Source organism: Capra hircus, chromosome 22 (assembly GCF_001704415.2).
Source record: "Capra hircus breed San Clemente chromosome 22, ASM170441v1, whole genome shotgun sequence".
NCBI lineage: Eukaryota > Metazoa > Chordata > Mammalia > Artiodactyla > Bovidae > Capra > Capra hircus.
The window spans coordinates 16,140,350-16,168,275 of NC_030829.1; the positions used below are offsets into that span (position 1 = coordinate 16,140,350).

General features: G+C 43.9%; 1 protein-coding gene across 3 annotated transcripts; it reads right to left on the bottom strand.

Annotated features, from left to right (window-relative positions):
• Positions 167-27,926, bottom strand: ZNF445 (zinc finger protein 445). Of its 3 annotated transcripts, none has more exons than XM_005695598.3 (7): positions 27,835-27,926; positions 11,673-12,244; positions 9,320-9,488; positions 8,901-8,977; positions 8,502-8,628; positions 6,706-6,816; positions 167-5,804 (listed from the first exon to the last, which is right to left on the bottom strand). In XM_005695598.3, the coding sequence occupies exons 2-7, from the start codon at positions 12,099-12,101 to the stop codon at positions 3,634-3,636; spliced, it is 3,084 nt and encodes a 1,027-aa protein (XP_005695655.2). In that variant the 5' UTR covers positions 12,102-12,244; positions 27,835-27,926; the 3' UTR covers positions 167-3,633. The 3 variants fall into 3 exon arrangements, with proteins under 3 accessions (XP_005695655.2, XP_005695656.2, XP_017893843.1); XM_005695599.3 differs by lacking the exon at positions 27,835-27,926 and adding an exon at positions 14,131-14,179; XM_018038354.1 differs by lacking the exons at positions 9,320-9,488; positions 27,835-27,926 and having other exon boundaries at positions 11,673-11,731.

Genomic DNA, 27,926 nt, shown 5'->3' on the forward strand with positions numbered 1-27,926 from the left:
GATGTTTCAGACCTGTGGAACCACTCCTTGACTAAGAGCCATTTGTACTGCTCTCCATTTCTGCAGGCAAGGAACCTGAAGCCTTGAGAGAAGGAATGGCCTGCTCTAGGAAACACCACATAAATGGCAGAGCCAGGATTTCTAAAAAATCATGAAATGGCAGAGCCCATGCTTAAAAATACTTTTATTTTGAGATATCTTAAACACACAGTTAGAAAAAAACCCATCACATATCCCATTAAATCAACATGCTAACCCAACTACATCAACATTTTAAAAGAAATAAAAACACAACTGAAACCTCCATGTACCCTCCCTGATTCCATCAGCAACTCCTGTTCTGGGAAGGCAGAGCATGGCTTTCACACATCATTCTAACACAGGATTTACACTCATCATTTCATATAACTTGAATCACAGGAAATATATTATTGTGTAAGACAGTAACACTGGTTACCTTATGCCAACAATGCTTACATGCCCGCCACTATTCTAAGCAGTTTACATGCATTAATTCATTAACTGTCCCCCTCCCCCATCACCCTGTGAGGTTGGCACTACTATCTCATTTTACAGAAAAAGTGAAACACAAGTAAGTTTAAATAATGTGCCCACAAATACATAGTATGTTTAACTTTACATAAATGGTGTATGTAGCTTCTGCAGCTTTCTCTGCATCATTTTTGATTCATCTATGTTGAAAGATGTAACTGTAGTTCTTTCATATTCACTTACCAAAAACAACCTGTTCTTCTGCTGATGGAAATTTAGGCTTCTCCTAATCTTGGTATCTACACAGTACTGCAATGAACAGTCATAGACACATTTCCTTCTTCAAATGGAGTTACTTTAGGCTTTATCCAGGAGTAGAATTCTGGGTGGCAGAATATACACAAGCTTAACCAGAGTTCACATATTGCTTGGCACAGCAGCTGTCACAATTTCTATTCCCACAGCAGTGAGTTCCCATGTACCATACACTTACCCACACAAGGGCTTCTAAAAACTAGCCAACTTCATGAGTATAAGATGGTCCACATCAATTTACATTTCCTGCATGTTCTTCTCTACACTCACCTCTGTCTGGACTGACAGGTTCTGTCAGCAAGGGTGAGACCAACCACACTGAACACTTGCCTGAAACATCTCCTGATATCCACCCCTCTGCGGAGTCCCAGCCCATCTGGCTCCCACGAACCCTAATTTCAGTTCCTCCCAGGAAGTGGGAGAATCCAGGGCAGGTTTGGCAGAAGGGGTATGTTCTCCAGGCCAGTACAGGGTGTGAGGTGAGCACGGATGGCCCAGGCACTCAACTCGGTCCCCTCTGGCTCGGAGACACCAGTGACTGGGCTCCCAAGTAGCAGGCACGCTTGTGGGCAGACTCCAGTCAACAGCTCACTCGTCAACACCTTCGAAAAGTTCCAACCCTGACTTAACTAAAATGATGAATTCAGTTCTACATTCCTTAAAAGAGGCAACTTTGTGTAAAATCTACTCTGCCCAGAAAAAAAACACCCAAACCTGGCTTCTAGAGTACTCAGTCTGGCTGCAATAATGGGAATAACGTTTGGAAATCCAGACAACACCCAACAGGGCAATATACAAGCAGGAGGAGAGGTGAGACCAGGGGAGAATCCCTAGAGGGACAAGGGTCAGGGAAGGCTGAGACTGAAAGAGTGAAGACCTGGGCCAGACCAGACAGCAGCGTGGCACTCCATGGGAACGGAAACAGCGCGAGTCAGCTCAGCCCAGGGGCATTCAGGGAAGAGTAATGAAGTTAAATTCAACACTGGTTACACCAAAATGTTTAGTAGTTAGCTCCAAGTAGTCAGACTTTTCCTTTTAGTGAATCTGTACATACTAACATTTCTATCATAATCATATACTACTTACATAATTATTTTAAAACTCAGGTTACCAAACGGATTGCATCAGCACAATCCCAAAATATTCAAGGTTTACCTCAGTACAGAGGGATTTCTGTTGACTTTTACTTCACTCTTTACATTTTTAAAAATCTGACTTGAATGTTTAAAAATAAATATTTATCATTTTATAAAAATGGCAGTAGAAACACCCCTACTGGGGCAGGAACTCTATGAAGTACCAGGTGGCACAAGGAGTAGGGAGATGAAAAGATGGACAGAAAAGGGGTATTTCTGTGTTTGTCATGTCAACTGACATGGGATCTGCAGCTCAGCGAAGGCCTGGTCTAGAGATCAGACTCCTGACCCAGAATCTTAGTAAGTCAAGCCTCCTTTCCACCAATCCCAAGAGCTGGGTAGCAGAGTCAGCCACTCTAATTTTAGATGCCAGTGTTCAGTGATTCACCCAAGATCATCCTGCCAAGAAAAGGTGCAGCAAGCCAGGAACACACACTTGATGACTCTGAGGCCCTTCCCATGACCTTGGGCCCTCAACACGTGAGACTCTGAATCTGAACTACATTCTGTAATGGTCCAGATTCAGACCATAATCCTCAACTCAAAACTGTCCAGAAGTTCTCCTCTGAGGAAGCCAAGGCCCAGCAAGGACCCATGATGCTCAGCTGGCTTGGCCATCCACCTTTCTGGGCTTCTCACTTCCAGATGGCTCACTTCACTCTGGTTCAGGGGCCTATGGGCCATTCCCTAAGGAGACTACCTCCTGTGAAGGCTCCTGAGTAGGAACAACGGACCTATGTGGCTTCCTCCATGATCTCTTTCTGGTCCTTGTTCAAATCTGACCTCCTCAGTTGACACCCTCCCTGACGAGCCTATTTAAAATCCCAATCCACCTTCCAACCCAGCATTCCCTCTCACTCTGCTGATTCATTCTGTCCACAACACATATCACCACCCAAAATACTACATATATCTCATTTGCTTATTGTCTGTAAAGATCCAAGATGGCAGACTTTTCTGCTCCAGTCCTCTGCTGGGTCTATGGCCCACACGACAGGGCCTGGCATATGGAAGATGCCTGACGCATTTGTTTAGCAGATGGACCGCTGCTGTCCTTTCAGACCTGGGGGATGGAGCTGGGAATGGGAGAGCTTCATTCTGCAGATGATCAAGCCCACGACCCTGTTCTCCTCCACTTGCAGCTGAGACAACTGTTATGTCCACAGCAAATACCCAAAGTCAGCTGTGAAGATCGAAGGCACAGCCGGAACGCCCCTGGAGGTATCTGGAGACACTAGTTCTTGCTGCTGCTGGTGCTTTTTAGGTCAAATTGGACTACACACCATCATAAGTCACACTCAAAGGCAAACTAAGGATCCAACTGGACCCTTCCCAGCAGCCACAGCCTACCATGCCATGGACATTCTATTGAACCACCACGAAGTGCAATGGTCTCTCCCTTCAGAGTTACAGAAGAAAATCTGGCTGGGGGGAAACTTCAGGCCATAGAGTGAAGCCCACTCCGAGGGGCCCAAACCTCTTCCTGGAACGCACTGAGGCTCTTCCCCAGCATCTCATTTTCCAGCAGTAGGATGGAGGTGCCCTACATGTTTGAATCCTCAGCATTCTCTGCCACAAACTCCCAAATAAGGATTGAGCCCTCTGTGAAGGCCTGCCCCACATCCCCTACCATCACGGGTTCTCCAGTAGGGTAACCAGGACCCCCTCGCCCCAACTGTTGGACCACAAGTTAATCTCTAGTATGGTTTTTCATGTGCCGAGCCAAGTTTGAAGACCACCTAAAGGTCTTCCCACACTCTCTGCATTTGAAGGGCCTCTCCCGTGTATGGAATCTCTTGTGGCTGGTGAGCTGTGAGCTCTTGCTAAAAGTTTTCCCACAAGTGCTACATTTGTGGCACTTTCCCCGAGTGGGTATGTCCTGGAGTCCAGGGAGTTCAGATCTCTGATCACAAGTTTTCCCATCATCTTTAAGAGGATTCTCCTCACCTGATTTTAATTCATGTAACTTTACCCCTGTCTCCCGGTGGGATGTCAGCCCAGCCACACCACTTTCAGACTCAGCTGCTCTGATGTGTTTTCTCTGATGAATGGAGAGGGTATGTTTTCCAATGAAATCTTTCCCACAGCACTGACATTTAAACGGTCTCTCTTTAGTGTGGATTCTCTGATGATTAACAAGGCGATAATTTCTGTCATAAGATTTCCCACACAGGTTACATTTATAGCGCTTCTCTCCACTGTGTATTCCTTCATGATCTAAAAGACTTCTTTTACGTGTAAAGTTTTTCCCACATTCTTGGCACTGAAAAGGTTTTGCACTGGTGAGGACTTGTGACTGAAGATTTAGAGCATCTTCGCTTTCGGAGTACTCATCCAGTTTTCCCAAAGAGTGAGTCCTCTGATGTCGGGAGAGGTTAGAACTCCATCTGAAAGATTTCCCACACTCTTTGCACTTATAAGGCTTCTCTCTGGTGTGAACCCTCTGATGGATGAGGAGGAACGAATGACTGCGGAAGACTTTGCCACACTGGCTGCATTTGTAGGGCTCCTCTGTGGTGGGCCTGGTCTGAGGAACTTGGAATGCTCTGTCATGACTAAACGAGGGTGCATCCTCAGGTTTTCTTTCGGTGGCATGCTGCCTCTTATGAACAATGTAGGCCGACCTGTGAGGAAACTCTTCTGCACATTCATGGCATCGGTATGGTTTCTCGGCTGTGTGAATTCTCTGATGATTGATGAGAGTCTTCTTTCGAATGAACGTTTTCCCACACTGCTGACACACAAGAGCTTTTTCCATGGTGGGGGCACTCTGGGGCTGGCTGGAGTTGGAGGTCTGCCTCAACTCTTCTCTACATTTGTCCAGGTCATAGAACTTCTCTTCCTGGTGCAGTCTCATGTGACGAGTGAAGTTGGACCTCCACCTAAATGTTTTCCTGCATTTGGGACATTTGTAGGGTTTCTCCTGGGTGTGAACCCTTTGATGTTCAAGAATGTATGATTTACAGTGGAAGGATTTCCTACACTGGCTGCAGTCAAAGAGTCTCTCCCCACTTTGGTCTCTCAAATGATGATCAAAATCTGAGTCACAGGTCAGAGCTTCTTCATCCTGAGTAGATTCAAGGTATTTCTGCTTAGCATGGGCTTCCTGGTGCAGGCGGTAGACAGACATGCGACGGAAGGCTTTGTCACATAAACTGCACTTATACGGTTTCAGTCTGGTGTGAATTTTCTCATGTCGCACCCGGTTCGAGCTCCACCTGAAGGCTTTCCCACATGCCCTGCATTTAAACGGCTTCTCTTGAGTGTGGAGTCTCTGATGACATACAAGGTGGGAGCTACAACTGAAGGTTCTCCCGCAGTCGCTGCACTTATACAGTGTCCCCACCACGTGAAGATTCTGCCCATGCTGGTGATGGGAACTAAGGCTGAAGTCCTTCCCATGCGCATCCTTGGCCTTGCCTTTCAGTCCAGCATGAATTCTCTGATGTAGGCTGAACCCACCCATCATGCGTCTGAGCCCTTTCCCATACTCCTTATAGTCATAGTGGTAGGAACTTCCCCTGAAGTGTTTGCCATAGCCGTGTTTAAGGGACTGCTTTCTTCTGGGTCCTCTCAAATACGTAGTATGTCTTAGATGAAGACTATTATTTCTTCCTGAATCTTCACAGTCTTTCCCTGCCCCATGGCTGGAATTGGTCTCTTCTTTCTTAACTCTCACTTGCGTGGGGTTTCCACATCTTTCCTTTAACCTGCTCTTCTGTGCAACGGATTCTCTGAGCCCTGGTCCCTCAGAAACAGTTGCTGCACCATGACATTCTGATGGCGTGGCTAAGGTTACTGCTTCTTCCAAAGGTTCAGGTTTTAAGATGAACTTGTCTGTTTTCACATGGAGCTCTTCTCCTGACACAAATAAAACATAAGAGAATGTACTACTCTTGGGAGTGCCCTGGTTGCCTAGTGGTTAGAATTGCAGGCTTTCACTGCCATGTCCCACGTTCAATCCCTGGTAAGGGGACTGAGATCCCACAAGCCACTAGGTGTGGTTTAAAAAAAAAGGTGGGGGGGACTAAAGAATGTTCTCTTTTCCCATACTTGGAAATATAGAAAGCACCGAGGGACCAAAAATGTCATCAACTTAGGTAGTGAGGCTTTTGCCTGACTGCCAGTAGCTTTACAAAAACAGTCAGGGATAAGGCAAAACATGGAGGGGTATTCCAGATGTCCGAAAGGGGAGAGCAGAAGCAAGATGGGTACACCAGCTGGCCACATGCACGGATCAAATCCAGGGGAAAACCCAAAGGGTTCAGAAGGGAGTGTTAAACAGCAAGAGAGGGGAGAGGAAACATGACACGCACACGTGACAGGAAGGTCTTCAAGAGCTGAGAGGAAGGGCTTGAGGAGATCTGGCTGCAAGGGCTGCAAGCTGACCACAGGGGAAGGATCAAGCAAAGAACAGCAGCAAAAGTGGGATGAGGGGTGCCAGGAGCAGGAAGGGCAGAGCAGTACAGGGCTGAGGAGGAGCATCAGTGAAGGGACAAGACAACTGTGATGCTGTCCTGTGGGCAAGAGCTGCTCCTGAGAGGGCTGCTGGGTGAGGGGCAAGGCCGGAAACCAACATCTAAGAGGCCACTCTGGGGGGGAGAAGCCCAAGCACCCAACATTTATTAGCAACACTGCTAAGGCTCTTCCTTCTAGCAAACAACAGAGAGAGCTTCCCACGGTTTTCGTAGTGTAAAAGACCTCCAGAAACGGAAAAGCAGATGGGAAAGGAGCAAGACCTGGTCATTTCTCTGGAACTCACCTGCAGGGGCAGCACCTGGATTCCCCTTAAGCTGAACTCCCTGGACATTCAGGCCCCAGGGTTCCCTTGCCTCCAACCAGGAGATGAGGGCAGGCTTGGTGAATGGCCCCACTGCAGAAGAGAAAAGAAGGGGATGTGACTGAACAGTAGATGAATCAGGCAGAACTACTCTCCAGGACCCTCTCAGGCTTGAGCTCTTGATGGGGAGGAGGGGAAGCCCAGGAGGCCAGTGGAGGAAGTCAGGGCAGGATGCCCAGACAGGGATTTCTTTCTGACAGTTCTGAGCAGAGAAAAGATAGTTCAGTTCAGTTCAGTCACTCAGTCCTGTCTGACTCTTTGTGAGCCCATGAACCGCAGCATGCCAGGCCTCCCTGTCCATCACCAACTCCCGGAGTTTATCCAAACTCACGTCCACTGAGTTGGTGATGCCATCCAACCATCTCATCCTCTGTCATCCCCTTCTCCTCCCATCTTCAATCTTTCCCAGCATCAGGGCCTTTTCAAATGAGTCAGCTCTTCTCATCAGGTAGCCAAAGTATTGGACTTTCAGCTTCAACATCAGTCCTTCCAATGAACACTCAGGACTGATCTCCTTTAGGATGGACTAGTTGGATCTTCTTGCAGTCCAAGGGACTCTCAAGAGTCTTCTCCAACACCACAGTTCAAAAGCATCAATTCTTTGGCACTCAGCTTTCTTTATAGTCCAACTCTCACATCCATACATGACTACTGGAAAAACCATAGCCTTGACTAGACGGACCTTTGTCAACAAAGAAATGTCTTTGGTTTTTAATATGCTATCTAGGTTGGTCATAACTTTCCTTCCAAGGAGTAAGCGTCTTTTAATTTAATCGCTGCAATCACCATCTGCAGTGATTTTGGAGCCCAAAAAAATAAAAGTCAGCCACTGATTCCACTGTTTCCCCATCTATTTGCCATGAAGTGATGGGATCGGATGCCATGATGTTAGTTTTCTGAATGTTGAGCTTTAAGCCAACTTTTTCACTCTCCTCTTTCACTTTCATCAAGAGGCTCTTTAGTTCCTCTTCACTTTCTGCCATAAGGGTTGTGTCATCTGCATATCTGAAGTTATTGATATTTCTCCCAGCAATCTTGATTCCAGCTTGTGCTTCTTCCAGCCCACCATTTCTCATGATGTACTCTGCATATAAGTTAAATAAACAGGGTGACAATATACAGCCTTGACATACTCCTTTTCCAATTTGGAACCAGTCTATTGTTCCATTTTCAGTTCTAACTGTTGCTTCCTGACCTGCATACAGGTTTCTCAAGAGGCAGGTCAGGTGATCTGGTATTCCCATCTCTTTCAGAATTTTCCACAATTTGGCTCTGGCATAGTCAATAAAGCAGAAATAGATGTTTTTCTGGAACTCTCTTGCTTTTTCAATGATCCAGTGTATGTTGGCAATTTGATCTCTGGTTCCTCTGTCTTTTCCAAAACCAGCTTGAGATGAGATAAGCCACAGGCAAAAGGACTGCTAGGATTCTCCAGAACCAAGTGACAACTCTATCAGTTAAATCAGCTAACTTTTTTTTGAGGCCTGAATAAACCAGGAACTTGACACATATGACTTTTAATTTTTATAGTATCTCAGCAGGACAGAAATTATATCCCCATTTTTAAGAAAGAAGACTGAAGTAATGGATTAAGTGATTTGGTTAGTAGTGAGACAGACATGACCCAGACTCAGGTCAAGACCCCTTCCTGGCACCACAATGAGAACTAAGGAGGCAGAAGTAGAGGCAGGTGGAAGATGGTGACAATGACACCTTACCCACGGAAGCCATGTTTCCATAATTCTCTAGCATCACATCCCTGTACAGGTTCCTCTGAGAAGCATCCAGCAACCCCCACTCATCCTGGGAGAAGGTCACCTCCACATCCTTGAAAGTCACAGTCCCCTGGAAAAAACAGTCCAATGTCTGAGAACCACTCCACAGCTCCCAGCTTTTAGAGTGGGGAAGTGGGGCTGGCTCTGAGTACAGGATGGATCTGGTCAAGGTGAAAGGGAAGGTAATCACCCAACACAAGAGCTCTGGGCTCCAGGGGGACAATCTGCTCTCTGGGATGTGGGGTCACTGGACAGAAAGACCCAGGACAAGGGAGAGCTGCAGCTACCCCATTAGGCAGCAATGGTGGGATAGCAGGAAGGCTCAAAGGTCCTGTGGCTCACCTGAGGCTGGGCTGTCACCTGGTTGCCTGGGCATCCCTCCTTCGAGCAAAGGGCAGGCACCTCTGCAGCAGGAGGATCTGAAGAAGAAAGAGCTGTGAGAAAGGGTAGCTCGGTTCCAGCGTCCCACTGAGAAGCCCACTCTTCCCCCCACACAGAGGACTCCTGGGGCCTGCAAGCAGGTATGGGCTGTTTTAAATGCCCATTTCAAACTTCCCCCATGTCTGCTGGGGTCAGGGAGCAGGGGGTGCAATGGGAGGAAAAGTCAGGTACACGTGGGTCACAGAAGGATAAAAAGGACACGGAGCTCAAGGCCAGGACAGAAGGGATTCTAGTGAGAGGACAGAGGGTGGAAAGACGATATCATAGGAGGTTCGGGAAGTGTGGCACAGGCTGGGATCTTAGAGCCGGGCAGCAAGTACCGGGTTGCCCAGCCAGGAAGTCACGCACTCCTATTTCATAGGGAGGCTGCAGGTGGTCCCCCAGAGCCGAGCCGCTCCTGAGAGGTGAAGCAGGGGGCCATATCTGTGCGGCTCGCAGGGCTCCTGTGCCCATCCAATGCACATCTGGGCTCTGGGCAGGGGCTGGGTCCTGGCAAGAAGAAAATGTTGTGAGAGGATCCCTGTAGGAATCAGAAAGCACACGCAGAGAACAGCCCACCTGGCTGATCTCTAAAAGGCAGAGGCCCAGGAAATGGTGAGCTGGGCCCTTTGTTACCTACAGGCAGAACAGAAAGGAGGACCAGAAAGCCCAGGGAGGATCCCCCTCACCCCCTCCACCTCCCTGGGCTCTAATAAGGGCCATGCAGAGATAGGTAGAGCCGGATTCTCACTCGACATAGGAAAGTGCCTGGTCAGTCAGTGACAGTACTGCTGTTCCAGCCTCAGGTGCTACAGTGATACCTGCCCCCTAGCCCTCAGCCCCCACCCCGGGCCTGGAACTTAGAAATGAGAAAAGAGATTACTCCCTGAGAGGTAAACTGATAATGGTTCACAGCACGGATGCAGCCGGATAATATCTACCAAGTGTCAGACACTGCTCTAGGTAACACTATGCCAAGTGACCTCAAAAAGGCAGCAAGACTCCAAGACGGTAAACCTGAATGAAAGAATAATACCACTGGAGCAGCAATGCTAACTGTGAGTGCCAGCTATAGACGCACAGAAAAAAGGTCTCAGGAGCAAAAAAAAAAAGGGCCGAGACCTGGAGATGCAGCCTTTGTGCTGGGACTTCAAAAGTCCTGGCCTTTGGAGGTAAGGCTACTCCTGACACAGAAGTGAGCATAGGAAGCTGCAGTCAATGAACTTCGCGTTTTTCTGGTCCTGTGGCCAAAACATTCTCTGTACCAATTTGGATGGATCTTAGCCTGAGGCCATTAAATATCTAAGACACAGCTACAGCCTGAAGATGATACAGCCACCACAGGGGTTTATCTCCTATTCCTCCCAAATCCCACCAAAGGGAGAATAAAGCAGCAACAGGGAAGCACAGACAAACGACTTTCAGGACAAACTCTCAGGCACCAGTTTGACCTTATACGCGTCTTGAGCATTCTGCTCATTTTTTAGAATTTGGTAGGCTTTTTACCAGCCTGTTTTCTATCTTCAAATTCCTAACTAACTTTCAACCAGATAACCCCTTTCTGCTCATTTGGCTATGTTTTCATGGATTTTTAAACCACACACCTTGTCCTACATGATTTGAATATACTCAAGCCACAACTTTGTACCTACTGTGTACCTTATTTGCTTTAAAAATTATCTTTAGGTCATTTTGAACATCTCATTGTTTTTGATAAAAATTATAAATGTTCTTTCAGATTTTAAAAAATAGTACCCAAAATTGAGCGAAGAGATTTTCTCTTTTAACATTTGTTACCATATACTGCTGGTAGACCATGTTCAGAGACCACATTCAGAGGATTTACTGATCTAGTTTTTATTTTACTTTTAGGGGAAAAGTGTCCTAAACTTTTTTTCATAAATCTTAAACATAACTTTCATTTATGCATGAATGAATCGTATATGAAGAATTACACACATTATATAAAAATTTTTTAAAGCCTACAAAAATGATAAAATACTCTTTAAACACAAAAAGCTCAAAGGTAGGAGAAGCACTGAGAGGCCAGCCTGTGTGGGGCAGAGGAGCTCACGGGGTGCACTTGAACTGATCCGCTGCCGGCCCAGGGACTGTCAGCTCCGTCCCCCAGCACCAAGCCCAGGACAGGCCCATGGCAGGCACTCAAGGATGTTCCTAGCCCCAGGCTGCCCTCACCATTCATCTATCCCATCTCCCCCGCACACAACAAACCTTCAAAAGTTTACTGAGAAAGAGATAATATGACACACGTAGACTGCTCTTCTAGGTCTCATCAATACGTATTTAGAAACCAAGGATCCTGACACTAACTTTCCTACTTCTGAGCAAGAGATAACCTCCACTTTACACATGGGTAGCAAGTCAAGTTAGGTATGTGGAGATATACTTTGTGTAAGTCAATGTGCCCCAAACCTCATTACTGTTATTTTTGGATACTTGCAGACCCTCTTCTTCCTGGAGCTTATACTCCCCTGCGAAGGAGGAAGGAGCTGCCTGCTAAATGGTCCTTGGCTTAGGGTCCAGTTCTTTTCTGTTCAGGTGCCATGGAATGAGAAGGGAAGGCTTCCTGTGAACTCCTCCACGGTGAGGGTTCAGAGGTCCAGCCCCTTCCCCCACAAGTGGATGCACTGGCAGACAGAGTTCACTGGGCACCGCACACTGTCTCACACTCACCCTCCATGGTGTCTCATCAAAGTCCCTCTGAAGCTCTTCCAGCAAGGCCACAGCCTCCCCACCACTCTCAGGGTGATGCAGCTGTACCCAGGTCCGGAGCTCCTCTGGCAGGATGCTCAGGAACTGCTCCAGCACCAGCAGCTCGAGGATCTGGGCCTTTGAGAGAACATCTGGCCTCAGCCACCAGCGGCATAGCTCCCGGAGCCGGCTCAGGGTCTCCAGAGGCCCAGAAGACTCGTGGTAGCGAAGCTGCCTGAAGAGCTGGCGGAACAGCTCCTGGCCAGGACGGTTGAGTGTCTGTGGTCTGGCAGCCGGCACTGAAGTGTAGCTTTCATCCTCTTCTTCCTTCTTTATCATCTGAAGGCGTCCTCGCTCCCTGGAAGCCTTGGCCTGAGCTGGATGGACAGCGTACCACCTGCCTGGAGGCATCACTCCTGTTCAAGGTTTTCCCAGCAGAGTGCTACCAAGTCTGCATTAGTTGTGGCTATCACTGCTGGGCTCTTGGGAGTATCTTTTCAGCACCGCTGGGGACAACACCGTTTGCTGCGACATCAGAAGTCACTGGCGAGAGACTGAAATAATCAATGTTACCATTCAGGAAAGATGTGAGAAGAAAGGCGCAAGCAGATGCCATTAGATCATCTTTGGATTTATGAGAAAACGGCCTATGAACATTTGCATAGTGGAGCCTGTCAAGATCAAGCACACCAGGAAAAGGGATATTTGTGGTTACCAGAGGCAGGGGTGGGGACCACTGGATGAAGGCAATCAAAGGTACAAACTTAAACTTATGAGATAAACAAGTCCTAGGGATATAATGTACAACATGATAAATACAAATAACCCTGTTGTACATTATATATTAAAATTGCTAGGAAAATGAAAATCCTAAGAATTTTCATCACAAGAAAAAAACTTTTCTATTTCTTTAATTTTCTATCTAAATGAGATGATGAATGTGCACTAAACTTATTGTGACAATCATTTCATGATGTACCTCTGGCAAATTATTATGTTGTCCACCTTAGAACTTATAGAGTGCTGTATGTCAATTATATTCCAACAAAACTGGAAGAAAAGAAATTTTTTCATTAAAAAAAAACAATGGCTTTTTTTACATAATAGAAATGAACAAACTGAAAACAAGAAAACAATTCCATTTACAATTACATGAAAAAGAATAAAATACTTAGAAATAAATTTAACAAAAGAACAAAACTTATACTCTAAAAACAACAAAACACTGCTAGAAGAAATTAAAGCTTTAAATAAATGGAAAGACATTGTGTTCATGGATCACAACACAAAGCACTCTTAAGATGACAGCATCACCAACTCAACGGACTTGAGTTTGAGTAAGCTCCAGGAGTTGGTGCCTGGCGTACTGCAGTCCATTGGGTCACAAAGAGTCAGACACAACTGAGCGACTGAACTGAATTGTCCAAATTAATCTATAGATTCCAAAACATCCCTATCAAGCTGGCTTCTTTATAGAAACTGAAAAGCTAACCCTAACATATGGAAACTCAAGAGACCCACACAATACACAACACAGTCTTGAAAACGATTAAGTTGGGAACTTCCCTGGTAGTCCAGTGGTTGAGAACTGGCCTGCCAATGCAGAGAGCACGGGTTCCACCTTGGGTCTGGGAAGATCCCAAATGCCTCGGGACAACTAAGCCCGTGTACCACAACTACTGAGCCCGTGTATCACAACTACCGAAGCTGGCACAGCCCAGAGCCCATGTTCTACAACAACAGAAGCCACTGCAAATGAGAAATCGGAGCACTGCAACTAGAAAGTAGCCCCCACTCGCCATAACTAGAGAAAGCCTGGGTGTAGCAATGAAGACCCAACACAGCCATATAAATAAAAATTTTAAAAAGAAAACAGAAACACTAATTTGAAAAGATAAATACACCCCAAACCTCATAAGGGCATTATAAAAATAGCCAAGGCATGGAAGCAATCTAAGTATCCATTAACAGATGACTGGATAAAGAAGATGTAGAGTATTATTCAACCATAAAAAAGAATGAAATTTTGCCATCTGCAACATGGCTGGACCTGGAGGGCATTATGCTTAGTGAAATAAATCAGAAAAAAAATACTGTATGTTATCACTCAAATATGGAGTCTAAAAAATGTGGGCTCTAGAAAATGAAAATATAATATAGAATCTAAAAAATGAAACAAACAAATGAATGTAACAAAACAGAAACAGAACAAACTAGTGGTTACCAACTGGGAGAGGAAGGGGTGGAGGGGCAAGATAAAGGCAGAGGATTAAGAGATATGAACTACTATATATAAAATAAGCTACAAGCATAGATTGCCCAGCACAGGGACGACAGCAATATTTTATAATAACTTTGAGTGAGAATAATCTGTTTAAAAAATCGAATCACTAAAAATAAAGAGAGTAAGTTGGAAGATTCAAATGACAAATTTCATTACCTTCTTTAAAAAAACAGGCTTCGCAAGTGGCTCAGTGGTGAAGAATCGCCTGCCAAAGCAAGAGATGTAGGAGACATGGGTTTGATCCCTGGGTTGGGAAGATCCCCTGGAGGAGGAAACAGCAACTTATTCCAGTATTCTTGACTCGAAAATCCCATGAACAGAGGAACGTGGCAGTCCATGAGGTCACAGAGTCAGACACGACTTAGCAACTGAGCATGTTCTTTATAAAAAAGCATCAAGACACTGTGGTACCGGCATAATGACAGACATATAGATCAATGAAAAAGAACTAAGAGTCCAAAACTAACCCATATATTTATGGTCTATTTAGTTTTAACAAGTGTACCAAGACCACTCAAATGGGTAGGAATAGTCTTCTCAATAAATGGTACTTGGACAACTATATATCTATATGAATGGAATAAAGTTGGATAAGATGGTACACCAAAGTTAACTCAAAATGGATCAAAGACATAAACATCAGATGCTAAAACTATAATATTCTTATCATACTCTTAAGTGCAATATTTTGTGACAATGGATTAGTTAATAGATTCTACCAAATGCATACCACAAGCAAAAAAAAGAAAAGAAAAAATAGATAAATTGGACTTCATCTAAATTTAAAATTCTTGTGCTTCAAAGGGCACATGAAGAAAGTGAAAGGCCAATCCACAGAGAGGGAAAAAAATCTGCAAATCATATATCTCATAAGGCACTTGTCACTAGAAAAAATAAATAACTTACAATTCAATAATAAAAAGACAACATAATTAAAATTGGACAAAGCATCTTAGTAGACATTTCTCCAAAGAAAATATACAGATGGCTGAAAACCACAAAGGATACTCAACAACAATATTCATCAGAGAAAAACAAATCAACACCACAATAAAACACCACTTCACATCCACTAGGATGGCCAGAATCAAACAGTCAGAAAACAACATATGCTGGTAAAGATGTGAAGACAGATACTGGAACACTGATACACTGCTGGTGGGAATATAAACTGTGCAACTACACTGGAAAATAGTCTCATCATTAAGCTAAACATCCAGTTACTATTAATACTGGCAACTCCATTCCTACATAGACAGATACAGCTGTCCTTCAGTATTCACAGGGGATTCACACACAAAAAAAACAAAATTCTAACTAAAGACTTAACTTCAAAAACAAATATAAAAAAGTAGTAAGAATCCTAGGGTAACCAAGGCCTTCTTAGAAAATCAAAGGAAACAGGTGACATATGACTAAGTCTCTGTATTTTCACACCCTTGCTCAAAAAAAAGAAAAAAAAAAAACATAAGCACAAACCAATGGAAAGACGTGTAAAGGTAAACTGCCACCAGGAAAGGTAGTTTGAAAGTCTGCAGTAGACCTAAAATGTCATGTTACTTATGCCCCTGAAACTTCACTTCTAGGAAGCTCCCTGGAAAAGCACTGTACAGGTATTCAAGCATTTACACAGGTGTTTACTAAAGTACTCTTTGTACTAACATAATATTGGAAATGACCTATTTGTCCATCAATACAACTAAATAAAAGTAGCAATTTATAGACAGAAACACCATACAATAATTTAAAAGACTATACCAGACCCCTAAGCAATAATATAATTGTTTCTCTGTTGACTGGGTGGTCAGGCTGTGCAGCTAAGGTTAAAAAGCAGATAAGTGCCAACCACAGAAGAGACCAGAGCATAATTTTAAGTTGCTGAGAACAGAAAAAACACACAGTAGGTTCTAGTGATACAGTTTACTTACAGCAAGAGAAGAAAATATGGGCTTCCCTGATAGCTCAGTTGGTAAAGAATCTGCCTGCAATGCAGGAGACCCCAGTTCGATTCCTGGATCAGGAAGATCCCCTAGATAAAGGATAGGCTACCCACTCAAGTATTCTTGGGCTCCCCTTGTGGCTCAGCTGGTAAAGATTCTTCCTGCAATATGGGAGACCTGGGTTCGATCCCTGGGTTTGGAAGATCCCCTGGAGAAGGGAAAGGCTACCCACTCCAGTATTCTGGCCTGGAGAATTCCATGGACAATCCATGGGGGTCGCAAAGAGTTGGACACGACTGAGCGACTTTTGCTTCACTTTATAATAGGGTAGGTCCTCGGTCCCCCTTCTGAAATACAGAAAGCGGGGTGAGCATGGGGGGGCCACTGACACACGCACTTAAGAAGAAAAGAGGGGTATAAACACCGAACCGGGAAAGATAGTCCCTCAAGAGGCTGGAAGTACAGCGCAGGCTGTGAGGATTCAATTTCTTTGCAAGAATATGTCCTCAGCCAGAGGCTAGTATTACAGTGCTACGCAAGAGAGAAGTTGCACCTAAATTTGCTATCTTTCCCAACAAACATAGAAAACATAAGCTAAGTTAAAAAGAACACCTTATACGCAGCTGGAGAAAAAAACCTAAAATTCTATTTACATATAAGTATGTCTAGGTCAGGGGTGGTGACCAAGAGGAGCAACCCCACGCCCGAGGTCAGGGGCAGTGGCTGGGAGGAGCAACCCCACGTTCAAAGAGTGGGAGGAGGAGGGCCGAGAAGAGCTGCTCCACGATCACAGTCAGGAGGGGCAGCCGTGAGGGGATAACCCTCCTCCAAGGTAAGGAGCAGCAGCTGCGCTTTTCTGGAGCAGCCCTGAAGAGATACCCCACATCCAAGGTAAGAGAAACCCAAGTAAGACGGTAGGTGTTGCGAGAGGGCATCAGAGGGCAGATACACTGAAACCATAATCACAGAAAACTAACCAATCTGATCACACAGACCACAGCCTTGTCTAACTCAATGAAACTAAGCCATGCCGTGTGGGGCCACCCAGGAAGGGCAAGTCATGGTGGAGAGGTCTGACAGAATGTGGTCCACTGGAGAAGGGAATGGCAAACCACTTCAGTATTCTTGCCTTGAGAACCCCATGAACATTATGAAAAGGCAAAATGATAGGATACTGAAAGAGGAACTCCCCAGGTTGGTAGGCGCCCAATATGCTACTGGAGATCAGTGGAAAAATAACTCCAGAAAGAAGGGATGGAGCCAAAGCAAAAGCAATACCCAGCTGTGGATGTGACTGGTGATTGATAGAAGCAAGATCCAATTCTGTAAAGAGCAATACTGCATAGGAACCTGGAATGTCAGGTCCATGAATCAAGGCAAACTGGAAGTGCTCAAACAAGAGATGGCAAGAGTGAACGTCGACATTCTAGGCATCAGTGAACTAAAATGGACTGGAATGGGTGAATTTAACTCAGATGACCATTATATCTACTACTGTGGGCAGGAATCCCTTAGAAGAAATGGAGTAGCCATCATGGTCAACAAAAGAGTCCGAAATGCAGTACTTGGATGCAATCTCAAAAACGACAGAATGATCTCTGTTCATTTCCAAGGCAAACAATTCAATATCACGGTAATCCAAGCCTATGCCCCAACCAGTAACACTGAAGAAGCTGAAGTTGAACAGTTCTATGAAGACCTACAAGACCTTTTAGAACTAACACCCAAAAAAGATATCCTTTTCATTACAGGGGACTTAAATGCAAAAGTAGGAAGTCTAGAAACACCTGGAGTAACAGGCAAGTTTGGCATTGGAGTATGGAATGAAGCAGGGCAAAGACTAATAGTTTTGCCCAGAGAACGCACTGGTCATAGCAAACACCCTCTTCCAACAACACAAGAGAAGACTCTACACAAGGACATCACCAGATGGTCAACAATGAAATCAGACTGATTATGTTCTTTGCAGACAAAGATGGAGAAGCTCTATACATTTACCAAAAACAAGACCGGGAGCTGATTGTGGCTCAGATCATGAACTCCTTATTGCCAAATTCAGACTTAAATTGAAGAAAGTAGGGAAAACCACTAGACCATTCAGGTATGACCTAAATCAAATCCCTTAAGATTATACAGTGGAAGTGAGAAATAGACTTAAGGGATTAGATCTGATAGAGTGCCTAATGAACTATGGACGGAGGTTCATGACATTGTACAGGAGGCAGTGATCAAGACCATTGCCAAAAAAGAAATGCAAAAGGCAAAATGGTTGTTTGAGGAGGCCTTACAAATAGCTGAGAAGAGAAGCGAAAGGCAAAGGAGAAAAGGAAAGACATACCCATTTGAATGCAGAGTTCCAAAGCATAGCAAGGAGAGATAAGAAAGCCTTCCTCAGTGATCAGTGCAAAGAAATAGAGGAAAACAATACAGTGGGAAAGACTAGAGATCTCTTCAAGAAAATCAGAGATAACAAGGGAACATTTCATGCAAAGATGGGCTCGATAAAGGACAGAAATTGTATGGACCTAACAGAAGCAGAAGATATTAAGAAGAGGTGGCAAGAATACACAGAAGAACTATACAGAAAAGATCTTCATGACCCAGATAAGCATGATAATGTGATCAATCACCTAGAGCCAGACATCCTGGAATGTGAAGTCAAGTGGGCCTTAGAAAGCATCACTATGAACAAAGCTAGTGGAGGTGATGGAATTCCAGTTGAGCTATTTCAAATCCTGAAAGATGATGCTGTGAAAATACTGCACTCAATATGCCAGCAAATTTGGAAAACTCAGCAGTGGCCACAGGACTGGAAAAGGTCAGTTTTCATCCCAATCCCAAAGAAAGGAGGCAATGCCAAAGAATGCTCAAACTACCACTCAATTGCACTCATCTCATACATTAGTAAAGTAATGCTCAAAATTCTCCAAGCCAGGCTTCAGCAATACGTGAACCATGAACTTCCACATTTCCAGAGATCAAACTGCCAACATCTGCTGGATCATTGAAAAAGCAAGAGAGTTCCAGGAAAATATCTATTTCTGCTTTATTGACTATGCCAAAGCCCTTGACTGTGTGGATCACAATAAACTGTGGAAAATTCTGAAAGAGATGGGACTACCAGATCACCTGAACTGCCTCTTGAGAAATCTGTATGCAGGTCAGGAAGCAACAGTTAGAACTGGACATGGAACAACAGACTGGTTCCAAATAGGAAAAGGAGTATGTCAAGGCCGTATATTGTCACCCTGCTTATTTAACTTCTATGCAGAGTACATCATAAGAAACGCTGGGCTGGAAGAAGCACAAGCTGGAATCAAGATTGCCGGGAGAAAAATCAACAACCTCAGATATGCAGATAACACCACCCTTATGGCAGAAAGCAAAGGGGAACTAAAAAGCTTCTTGATGAAAGTGAAAGAGGAGAGTGAAAAAGTTGGCTTAAAGCTCAACATTCAGAAAATGAAGATCATGGCATCCGGTCCCATCACTGCATGGGAAACAGATGTGGAAACAGTGTCAGACTTTATTTTTGGAGGCTCCAAAATCACTGCAGATGGTGACTGCAGCCATGAAATTAAAAGATGCTTACTCCTTGGAAGGGAAGTTATGACCAACCTAGACAGCATATTAAAAACCCAGAGACATTACTTTGCCAACTAAGGTCCGTCTAGTCAAGGCTATGGTTTTTCCAGTAGTCATGTATGGATGTGAGAGTTGGACTGTGAAGAAAGCTGAGCGCCGAAGAATTGATGCTTTGAACTGTGGTGTTGGAGAAGACTCTTGAGAGTCCCTTGGACTGCAAGGAGATCAAACCAGTCCATCCTAAAGGAGATCAGTCCTGGGTGTTCACTGGAAGGACTGATGCTGAAGCTGAAACTCCAATACTTTGGCCAACTCATGTGAAGAGATGGCTCATTAGAAAAGACCCTGATGCTGGGAGGGATTCGGGGCAGGAGGAGAAGGGGACGACAGAGGATGAGATGGCTGGATCGCATCACCGACTCGATGGACACGGGTTTGAGTGAACTCTGGGAGCTGGTGATGGACAGGGAGGCCGGGCGTGCTGCAATTCATGGGGTCGCAAAAAGTCGGACACAACTGAGTGACTGAACTGAACTGATGTCTAGGTATGATGTACATATAAGCACTTGAAAGCTTTTTAAATGCCCAAAAAAGGATTTACAAAAACTCTTACTGACAGTGGAGGTGGAGAGGTTGGGAATAACAGTTAAAGGAGACTTTATTTGCAGTGATTTGATTTTTTAAATTTATGTACGAGGTCTCTTTACTAAGACTATACATCAAAAATAATGAATGCAAATATCCTAAAATGTAAGAAGAGGTTTACTTCTGTGTACTGCATGCCAGTTAGTTTCTTCTTTATACTTTTTGTCTTTTCCCAATTTCTCCAAATAAATTAAGTTTTAGGAATTATAGTTATGAACTGTTTTATGTCTTAAAAATAAAACACACTTGCTTATACACAAACAAAGTTCCCAAGCCTTGGCCACCAAAGTGTTTTCCACAGTTTTCTACTTTGCAAGTATAACTAGCGGGTTTTCCCTTCCTATTTTTCTGTTTCCTAAACTGTTCAACATTATTTCTATAATCAGCAAGGTGATCAATAATTCTGTTTAAAAAACAAAGCAACTGGAATTCCCTGGCAGTCCAGTGGTTAGGACTCAGTGTTTTCACTGCTGGGCCCAGGTTCAATCCCTGGTCAGGAAACTAAGCTCTCACAAGGAGTACAGCAAAAAAAGGAAAGAAAGAAAGCAATTGAGTATTAGCACTCTGGACTGAAAGGTGGCCACTAGGCAGAAGAGGCTGCACATCCTTGAAGGGAACTTGTAAGCAGATCTCAAGACAATGTAAAGGGAAAAAGAAACCTAGTTGACCCTAGTTCTAGTTAAGCCACTCAGTCAACAACCAAAGCAAAGAAGGTAAGCTGAACTGAGAACACGTCAGACAAAAATTGACAACTGAGGCACCGAACAAAAGAGAGTAAAATGCTGCCCAAAACCACAACATGCAAAAGAAAACAAGAGCGAGCATGTTAAAACTAAACAAAGCCAAAAAATGTCTATAAAGAGGTATTCCTGATGTACCCCTATATCCAAAGCAGCACTGCTCATAATAGCCAAGACATGAAGACAACCTAAATGTCCACTGACAGATGAGTGGATAAAGAAGAAGTGGTACATATACACAGTGGAACACTACTCAGCCATAAAAAAGGCACGAATGAATGCCATTTGCAGCAACATGGATACAACCAGACGTAATCATACTAAGTGAACTAAGTTAGACAGACAAAGACAATACCACACGGAATCACTTATATGCAGAATCTCAAGTATGACCCAATGGACTTCCCAGGTGGCTCAGTGGTAAAGAACCTGCCTGCCAATGCAGGGAACACAGGTTTGATTCCCTTTCTGGGAAGATTCCACATGCCGCAGAACAACTAAGCCTGAATACCAGAACTGAGGCTATGCTCTAGAGCCTGGGAGCCACAACCACTGAAGATCTCGAGTCCTCAAGCCTGTGCTCCACAAGAGAAGCCACTCCAAGAAGAAGCCCAAACACCCCCCACAACTAGAGAAAGGCCTGTACTGCCACGAAGATCCAGAACAGTCAAAAATAGACAATAAAATAAAGCAGGACACAAATGAGTCTACCTACAAAACAGAAACTGACTCACAGACATAGAAAAAAGACCACTTGGGGTTGCTAAGGGGGAAGGAGGGAGGGAGAGGGACAGACAGGGAGTTTGGGGTTGGCAGACGCAAACCATTACATTTAGAAGGGATAAACAAGATCCTAGTGTATAGCACAAAGAACTATATCCAATATCTTGTTTTAAACCATTAATGAAAAGGAATATAAAAATAATAAGAAAAGAAGCATGCATGACTATTAGCATAACTGACACCATCACGGGCCCATTCAATTCCTCCCGTCCCTCCACTGACCCTACCTATGACTGTACTACAAGGTAAGTCACTTTTCTGTCATCAAGGGCTTTCAAGTTAACAGACACTTTTTTTTTGGAACGTTAGTTCTAGGCGGCTGCAATGTTCTATTAGCCTCCAAACAATGATGAAGACCTTCACTGACATACTTCCATTACCTCCGAGACTAGTTAGCCATTCATAAAACCTAATTTAGCAACGCACTTCCTGTTTCCAAGCACATGCTCCCACACCCAAGGTTAACTATAAACCTGTCCCAGCGGCCCCTCAGAAGCACAAAGTGAAGCTGCAACTGCTTCCAGTTAGTCCACCTGATCTCACCATGTGAGTTAATGACCCTCTAATAACCTGCCTAGGTTTTCAGTCTCAAGATACCGTCTGAGTTCAATGGGCATTTTTCATTCCCTCCATCCTCCAACGGAAGTCAGAGGCAGTCAGCAGGCCTTAGCACCTGTTGTAAAGTGGCCCCATTACTCAGTGCACAAGTCACAGACAATGGTCATCTTCCCCGGAAAGGGCGGCACCCTCCACCTCTCACGAAGCTAAGAAAATTTAGAAATCGTTACTTCAACCAAAAGCAAAACACAGACTCAGCTAGTATTTCTAGGACTGTCAAAAAAGATGACCAGTGACAGAAATGGGACAAAGAAAGCATGCCATCTATGTGGCTGGACCACACTGACTTCATCTTGTCAGCTCCATCTTAGACCTGCAGCAGCTCCCTTTCTGAGCTTTAACCCGACTCATAAAGAATGCACCCAAGCCAGATAACTTCCTGTCAGCTCTTACTCTTGCCATCATCTGATATGAAAACTGGAACAATGTATTGTGCTGGCCCAGATGGTTAATGGTCCATGAGGAATAATGTTCATGAGACCTCAGAGGGGAAGAGAAACCCAGTTTCCACTTGTGCAAATGTGCTTTGCATTTAGTAGTCAGATTCTGTCTTTATCCTGGCCCCTTTAAATTCCCCCGTGCCTCTTCTGGCCACAATGAGTTCAGCTTCAAATGCCTCTTGATGGTTGTGCACCCACAGCTACTGCCTGATCTAAGTACCTATAATAAACATCATAATAACATTTCAAGGAGTTGCCAGCTTCATTTTTCAGTCTCAAAGTTTCTTCTAAGTCCAGAAGGTATCATTCAATATTCCCTCTGTCCAACACCATCATCCAGATAAAAGAAATGGCGGTGCTGCTACAAGGACATGGACAGTCAAATGAAGAACTACTTTGGGATTATGCATGATGAGGAAGCTGGCTAAAGCTCTGGCAGAAAGATGAAGCTTTGCAGTGAAAGGAGGGGACAGGATAAGGAAAATAAATATACAGAGAAACAAAAGCAAAGGCAAACTGAGAAGTGATAAAGGACAGAACTGCAGGCCTACAAGAAGGGACCTGAAGACACAACAAGAGGAGGCTGAAGAGGAAAGGTGCTTCCGGAGGGGCAGGGGCAGGCTCCAGGCTTGCTGGGCCCCAGCAGCACCAACAGGAATAGAAACAACTGCTCAGGAGGAAGCTGAGAGTCAGAGGAAGCAGCAGAGACTTTCCCAGCCAAAGGTGCAGAAGAGACTGGAGAAGAGAATGAAGCTCAGGTGAAGAGAAATCCAGCAGTGCGACTCAAGAGAATGAACTGGAGGCTAGACAGAATGCCCCCAGTGGGAAATATAAAGAATAGACCTATCTCTAGAAACTGGGGCGTACAGTCAAATTAGCACCAAACATAAGCCTCCAAGCTGACCTGTTATGAAGCAGCTGCTGAAGAAATGTCCAAAGAGGTCAGTGAAGTATTTGTAAAGAGATGATGAGAAGGAACAGCAGAAAAATGAGGACAACTGGCTGTGAATATGGCAAAAGAATACAGTCCTTTGAGCCCAGCCTCTGCAACCATGAACATGGATAAAAGCTAATGACTTCCTGGGCCTTTCAAAGTCTGAATGAAAGACCCACAGCACAGTAAGTAAAGATGGAAGCCAGTGAGCTGAAACTGCCCAATTAAATTCAGGTATTCTAATGCCTCAGGGTTCCTCCCAGGTCCCAACCAGCTTTTGAGGACAGAAGAAAAGGTTCATTCATTGCCTTAAGATGACACCACAAATGTGAGCCCCCAAGCTGGGGAGGAACCTGAGACAGATCAGGCCTCTTCTCCCCTAGAGCTTTATCCCTTCACTTCATTCCCAAGTGAAAATGACTTGGAAAAGAACCCAGGAAACACCAACAAATCACAAGGGCATTTTCCAGGGACATTTTCTTCTGTCATTTTGTTTTAATACAGAGTAATTTTGATTTCCTCTTAAAATCCTCATTGCGTAGTCTCTTATTCTCGTGTTTTTCCTGCCAGTGAGAGGCTACATAAGGTTTATTTTACACACTGATAGTAAGCAAACAAGTTTCTAAGACAATCAAAAACTAAAGAAAGACTGCTTCTGGCACACATTTAAAATGTTAAAACAAGGGGTCCCCTGGTGACCCAGGGGTTAAGACCCCACACTTCCAATGTAAGGGGCAGATGTTTGATCCTTGATCAGGGAACCCCACATACAACACAGCGTGAAAAGAAAACACAGCCAGAAAAGAAAAAAAAAAAAAGTATTTTTAAAAAAACATTTCAGTGTTAAAATAATATTTACACCAATTTGCTAACTAAGAAATGAGCTCAACCTAGTGCCCAAAATTTGGTTTCTCAATACCATTCTATAATAAATAAAACCAGGAATCCTTGCAGAAATGGTTGATTCCAGGGTTGGGGGAAATGAAATACAAGATGTATCTTGTGGCACCTTAAAAAATCAGAGAAAGACACAAAAAAGGATGGGAACTTGTAAGGGGAAACAGGAGCTTTGATTTGAAAGAACCCCAAATAGCCAAAGTTAGAATAATTTAAGCCACAAAATAAATAACACACCTCGATAAACCCCCAAAATAAATACCCAACATCACACACTGACGTAACTGATATAATTTAAGTAAATAAATGGGAGAGAAGGTACAACTCTTCCTTGCAAAGAATGCCAGTTCATGGATGCAGAAGGAACGGAAATGAAAGGCACCAAGAAGAATGTCACAATAATAACTGCTTCGGGCAAGATCCACCAAGAAGCGCTAATTAGGTGAAAGCTGAGAAGAAAGAATATTTCTATGCAGTCTCAAGGTGTCTATCTCAAAATAATTGCTAATTACCAAAGGACAGACACTAACTTTACAGGGTTGATACTTGGCAGAAATACTGGATCGAGAGTAATAGCACTGAATGGACGTGTGGACACAGCAGGGGAAAGGGAGGACAGGATGAACTGAGGGAGGAGCACTGACATAGATATACTCCATGGGTAAAACCTCTAGTGGGAAGCTACTGTAGAGCACAACGGTGGGAGGGAGGCTCGAGAGGAAGGGGAAATATGTATACATAGACCTGATTCACTCTGCTGTACACCAGAAACTAGAACAACATTTAAAGCAATTATACTTCAATAATATTTTTTAAGAGTAATATCACCAGTTAAAAGACGTATCGACATCATCCTCAATGGAAGGAGCACATCTGACAAAACCAAATGAGAGGATTACTCTAAAACTACAAATACAAAATATTCCACAATTGTCAAGATGGTAAAAAACATGCAAAACTGAGGAGCTGTCACAGACCGAAGGGGAGCTAGAAGACATGACAACTAAATGGAATGAGAGATTCTAGACGGGATACCAGCAAGACAGTGAGGAGCTCTCCATAAATCAGGACTTTCATTACTAGTACTGGACCACTGTAAATGTCTCAAGTTCGGTGACTGCACTATGTTTATGCAAGATTCTACCTTTAGGCAAACCAGGTAAAGATATAAAGGAAGTCTATAGAGTTCTGACACCCTCTGTGAGTCTACAATTACTCAAAATGAAAAGGTTTTTAAATTGAAGTTGTTTCTCTTTTTCTTAATTTTTTTTCTTAGATACTAAGGATTAACTTGGTGATCGTTGGCTCAGAGGTTAAAGTGTCTGCCTCCAATGTGGGAGACCCGGGTTCGATCCCTGGGTTGGGAAGACCCCCCCTGGAGAAGGAAATGGCAACCCACTCCAGTATTCTTGCCTGGAAAATCCAATGCACGGAGGAGCCTGGCGGGTTACAGTCCATGGGGTCGCAAAGAGTCGGACACGACTGAGAGACGTCACCTTCACCTTCAAGGACACTAAATACTGTCCAGTGTTATCTAAAATTTGAACTCACTCTTTCATTAATTCAACAAACATTTACTAAAGCACCTATTACATCCCAGACACTATGGTCTCTGTAGTGAATAAAGCAGACAAAACACACTGCTTTGAGCAGCTTATGAGAAGATAGACAAAGAGACAGAAACAGCATCAGGTGCTACGTAGTAAAATAAAACAAGGAAGGAGGGTAAGAGATCTAAGATCAAGGAAAGAAAAGTATAAGCAGAAAAATTCAATCTTCGGAAGCACAGGATGACTCACCAGAGGAACCTCCTTTCAGATGTTAAAAATACTGAAGACTACAAAGTAACACTACATTTTACCACACTTTCAGTGTTTCTGCTCAGGAGCATGACATCAGACTGCCCATGCATTAATAATTCGAGATACCAGGAGCCACAGAAAACTTAACAGTGGCACAGTTATTATTTTTCATGATTTTATCAGTTTCCCTTCCTTTACAAGTATACAAAGCAGTTTATCATTCCCATCTTTTTGGCTTTTCTCATCAAAAATTGTCAGTCTTCCCTCAATCTTAAGAACATGTAAAGTAGCCTCATTCATCAGCCCCTGAAAACACACACAACTACACACACGTGTGTAATAAATGGAAAGATCCCTGAAATCAAATTACAGCTCAAACTGCTCTCTGACACTTCTGTGCATAATAACCCACCTAATATTAATGAGTTTTCAGTTTTGAAATGCAAACAGTTGGAAAGAGAATGGGGTTCTTTCCTGGCACTACTTTTACTTAGGAAGGTGAACATTCTCTGATTTTTTTACGCCAAGGTAAGTGAGAAGACAGAAGAGTGGCTTTAGGTTACAACTGTACCTTGCATTTAAAAACTGTATTTTATATATTACTTTTTCATTTAGAAACCAGAAACAATCAACCTAATACATATCACTTGTTAAGCATTTACAGCATCATGTAATGCATACTATGAAAACAAACTGCAAACAAAAATGTTTTAATTATACTTGCAAAATTATGTCTCGGTGATGTCATAATGCTGGCTCCAACTTTAACCAATTTATGAACAAATGCATTCCACAAGTTGAAGACATCATAGTTTTCAAAGATAGGATGAATGTACTTGATGCCACTGAATTACCCACTTTAAAATGACTTAAATGATCAATGATTACATATGGTAAATGTCATCTGTATTTTATCATAATAATACTAAAAAAAAAAAGCTTTTTAAAAGTAGCACTATACAAATACGGAAACATGTTGTACCCCTAAAACCAATATGATGTTCTCTGTGGATTACACCTCAAATTTTTTAAATTAATTAAAAATAAAATATGTGGACTATATATTTTTTAAAAGTAGTAAAATAATCCCACTTAAAAAAATATATATTTGTACATGTTTAAGCGTCTGCATAATTATGCACACATTTTAAAAGGTCAAGAAGCCCTAGACAAAAACATTAATGAAGTGCGGGTACTTCTACTTTTCTTAACAATCACCCAAGTCATCTAATTACCTATAATCAGTACGCTTTGTTTGCATAATTGGGAGAAGCGATAAACACCGAAACCACTGCTCCAAATTCGCGCCCCAGGCGACGAAGAGCAGGCAGATACTCACTCACTGCGGCGGGTCAGGCTCCCAGGCCAGACCCCCTCGGGTCGCAGCCTCCAGGCCGAGCCTCACTCACTGCCCCCAACCCGGGAACCCCACGCCCGCACCGCAAACCCCGACGCCCGCGCAGCCACCCGACTCACCGACTCGCGCGGCCGCGAAACGCTCAGTCCCCTGACCGCACGCCCCGGCCCGCACCAGTCGCCCCCACGCCGACTTCTTCGCTGGGCCGTAT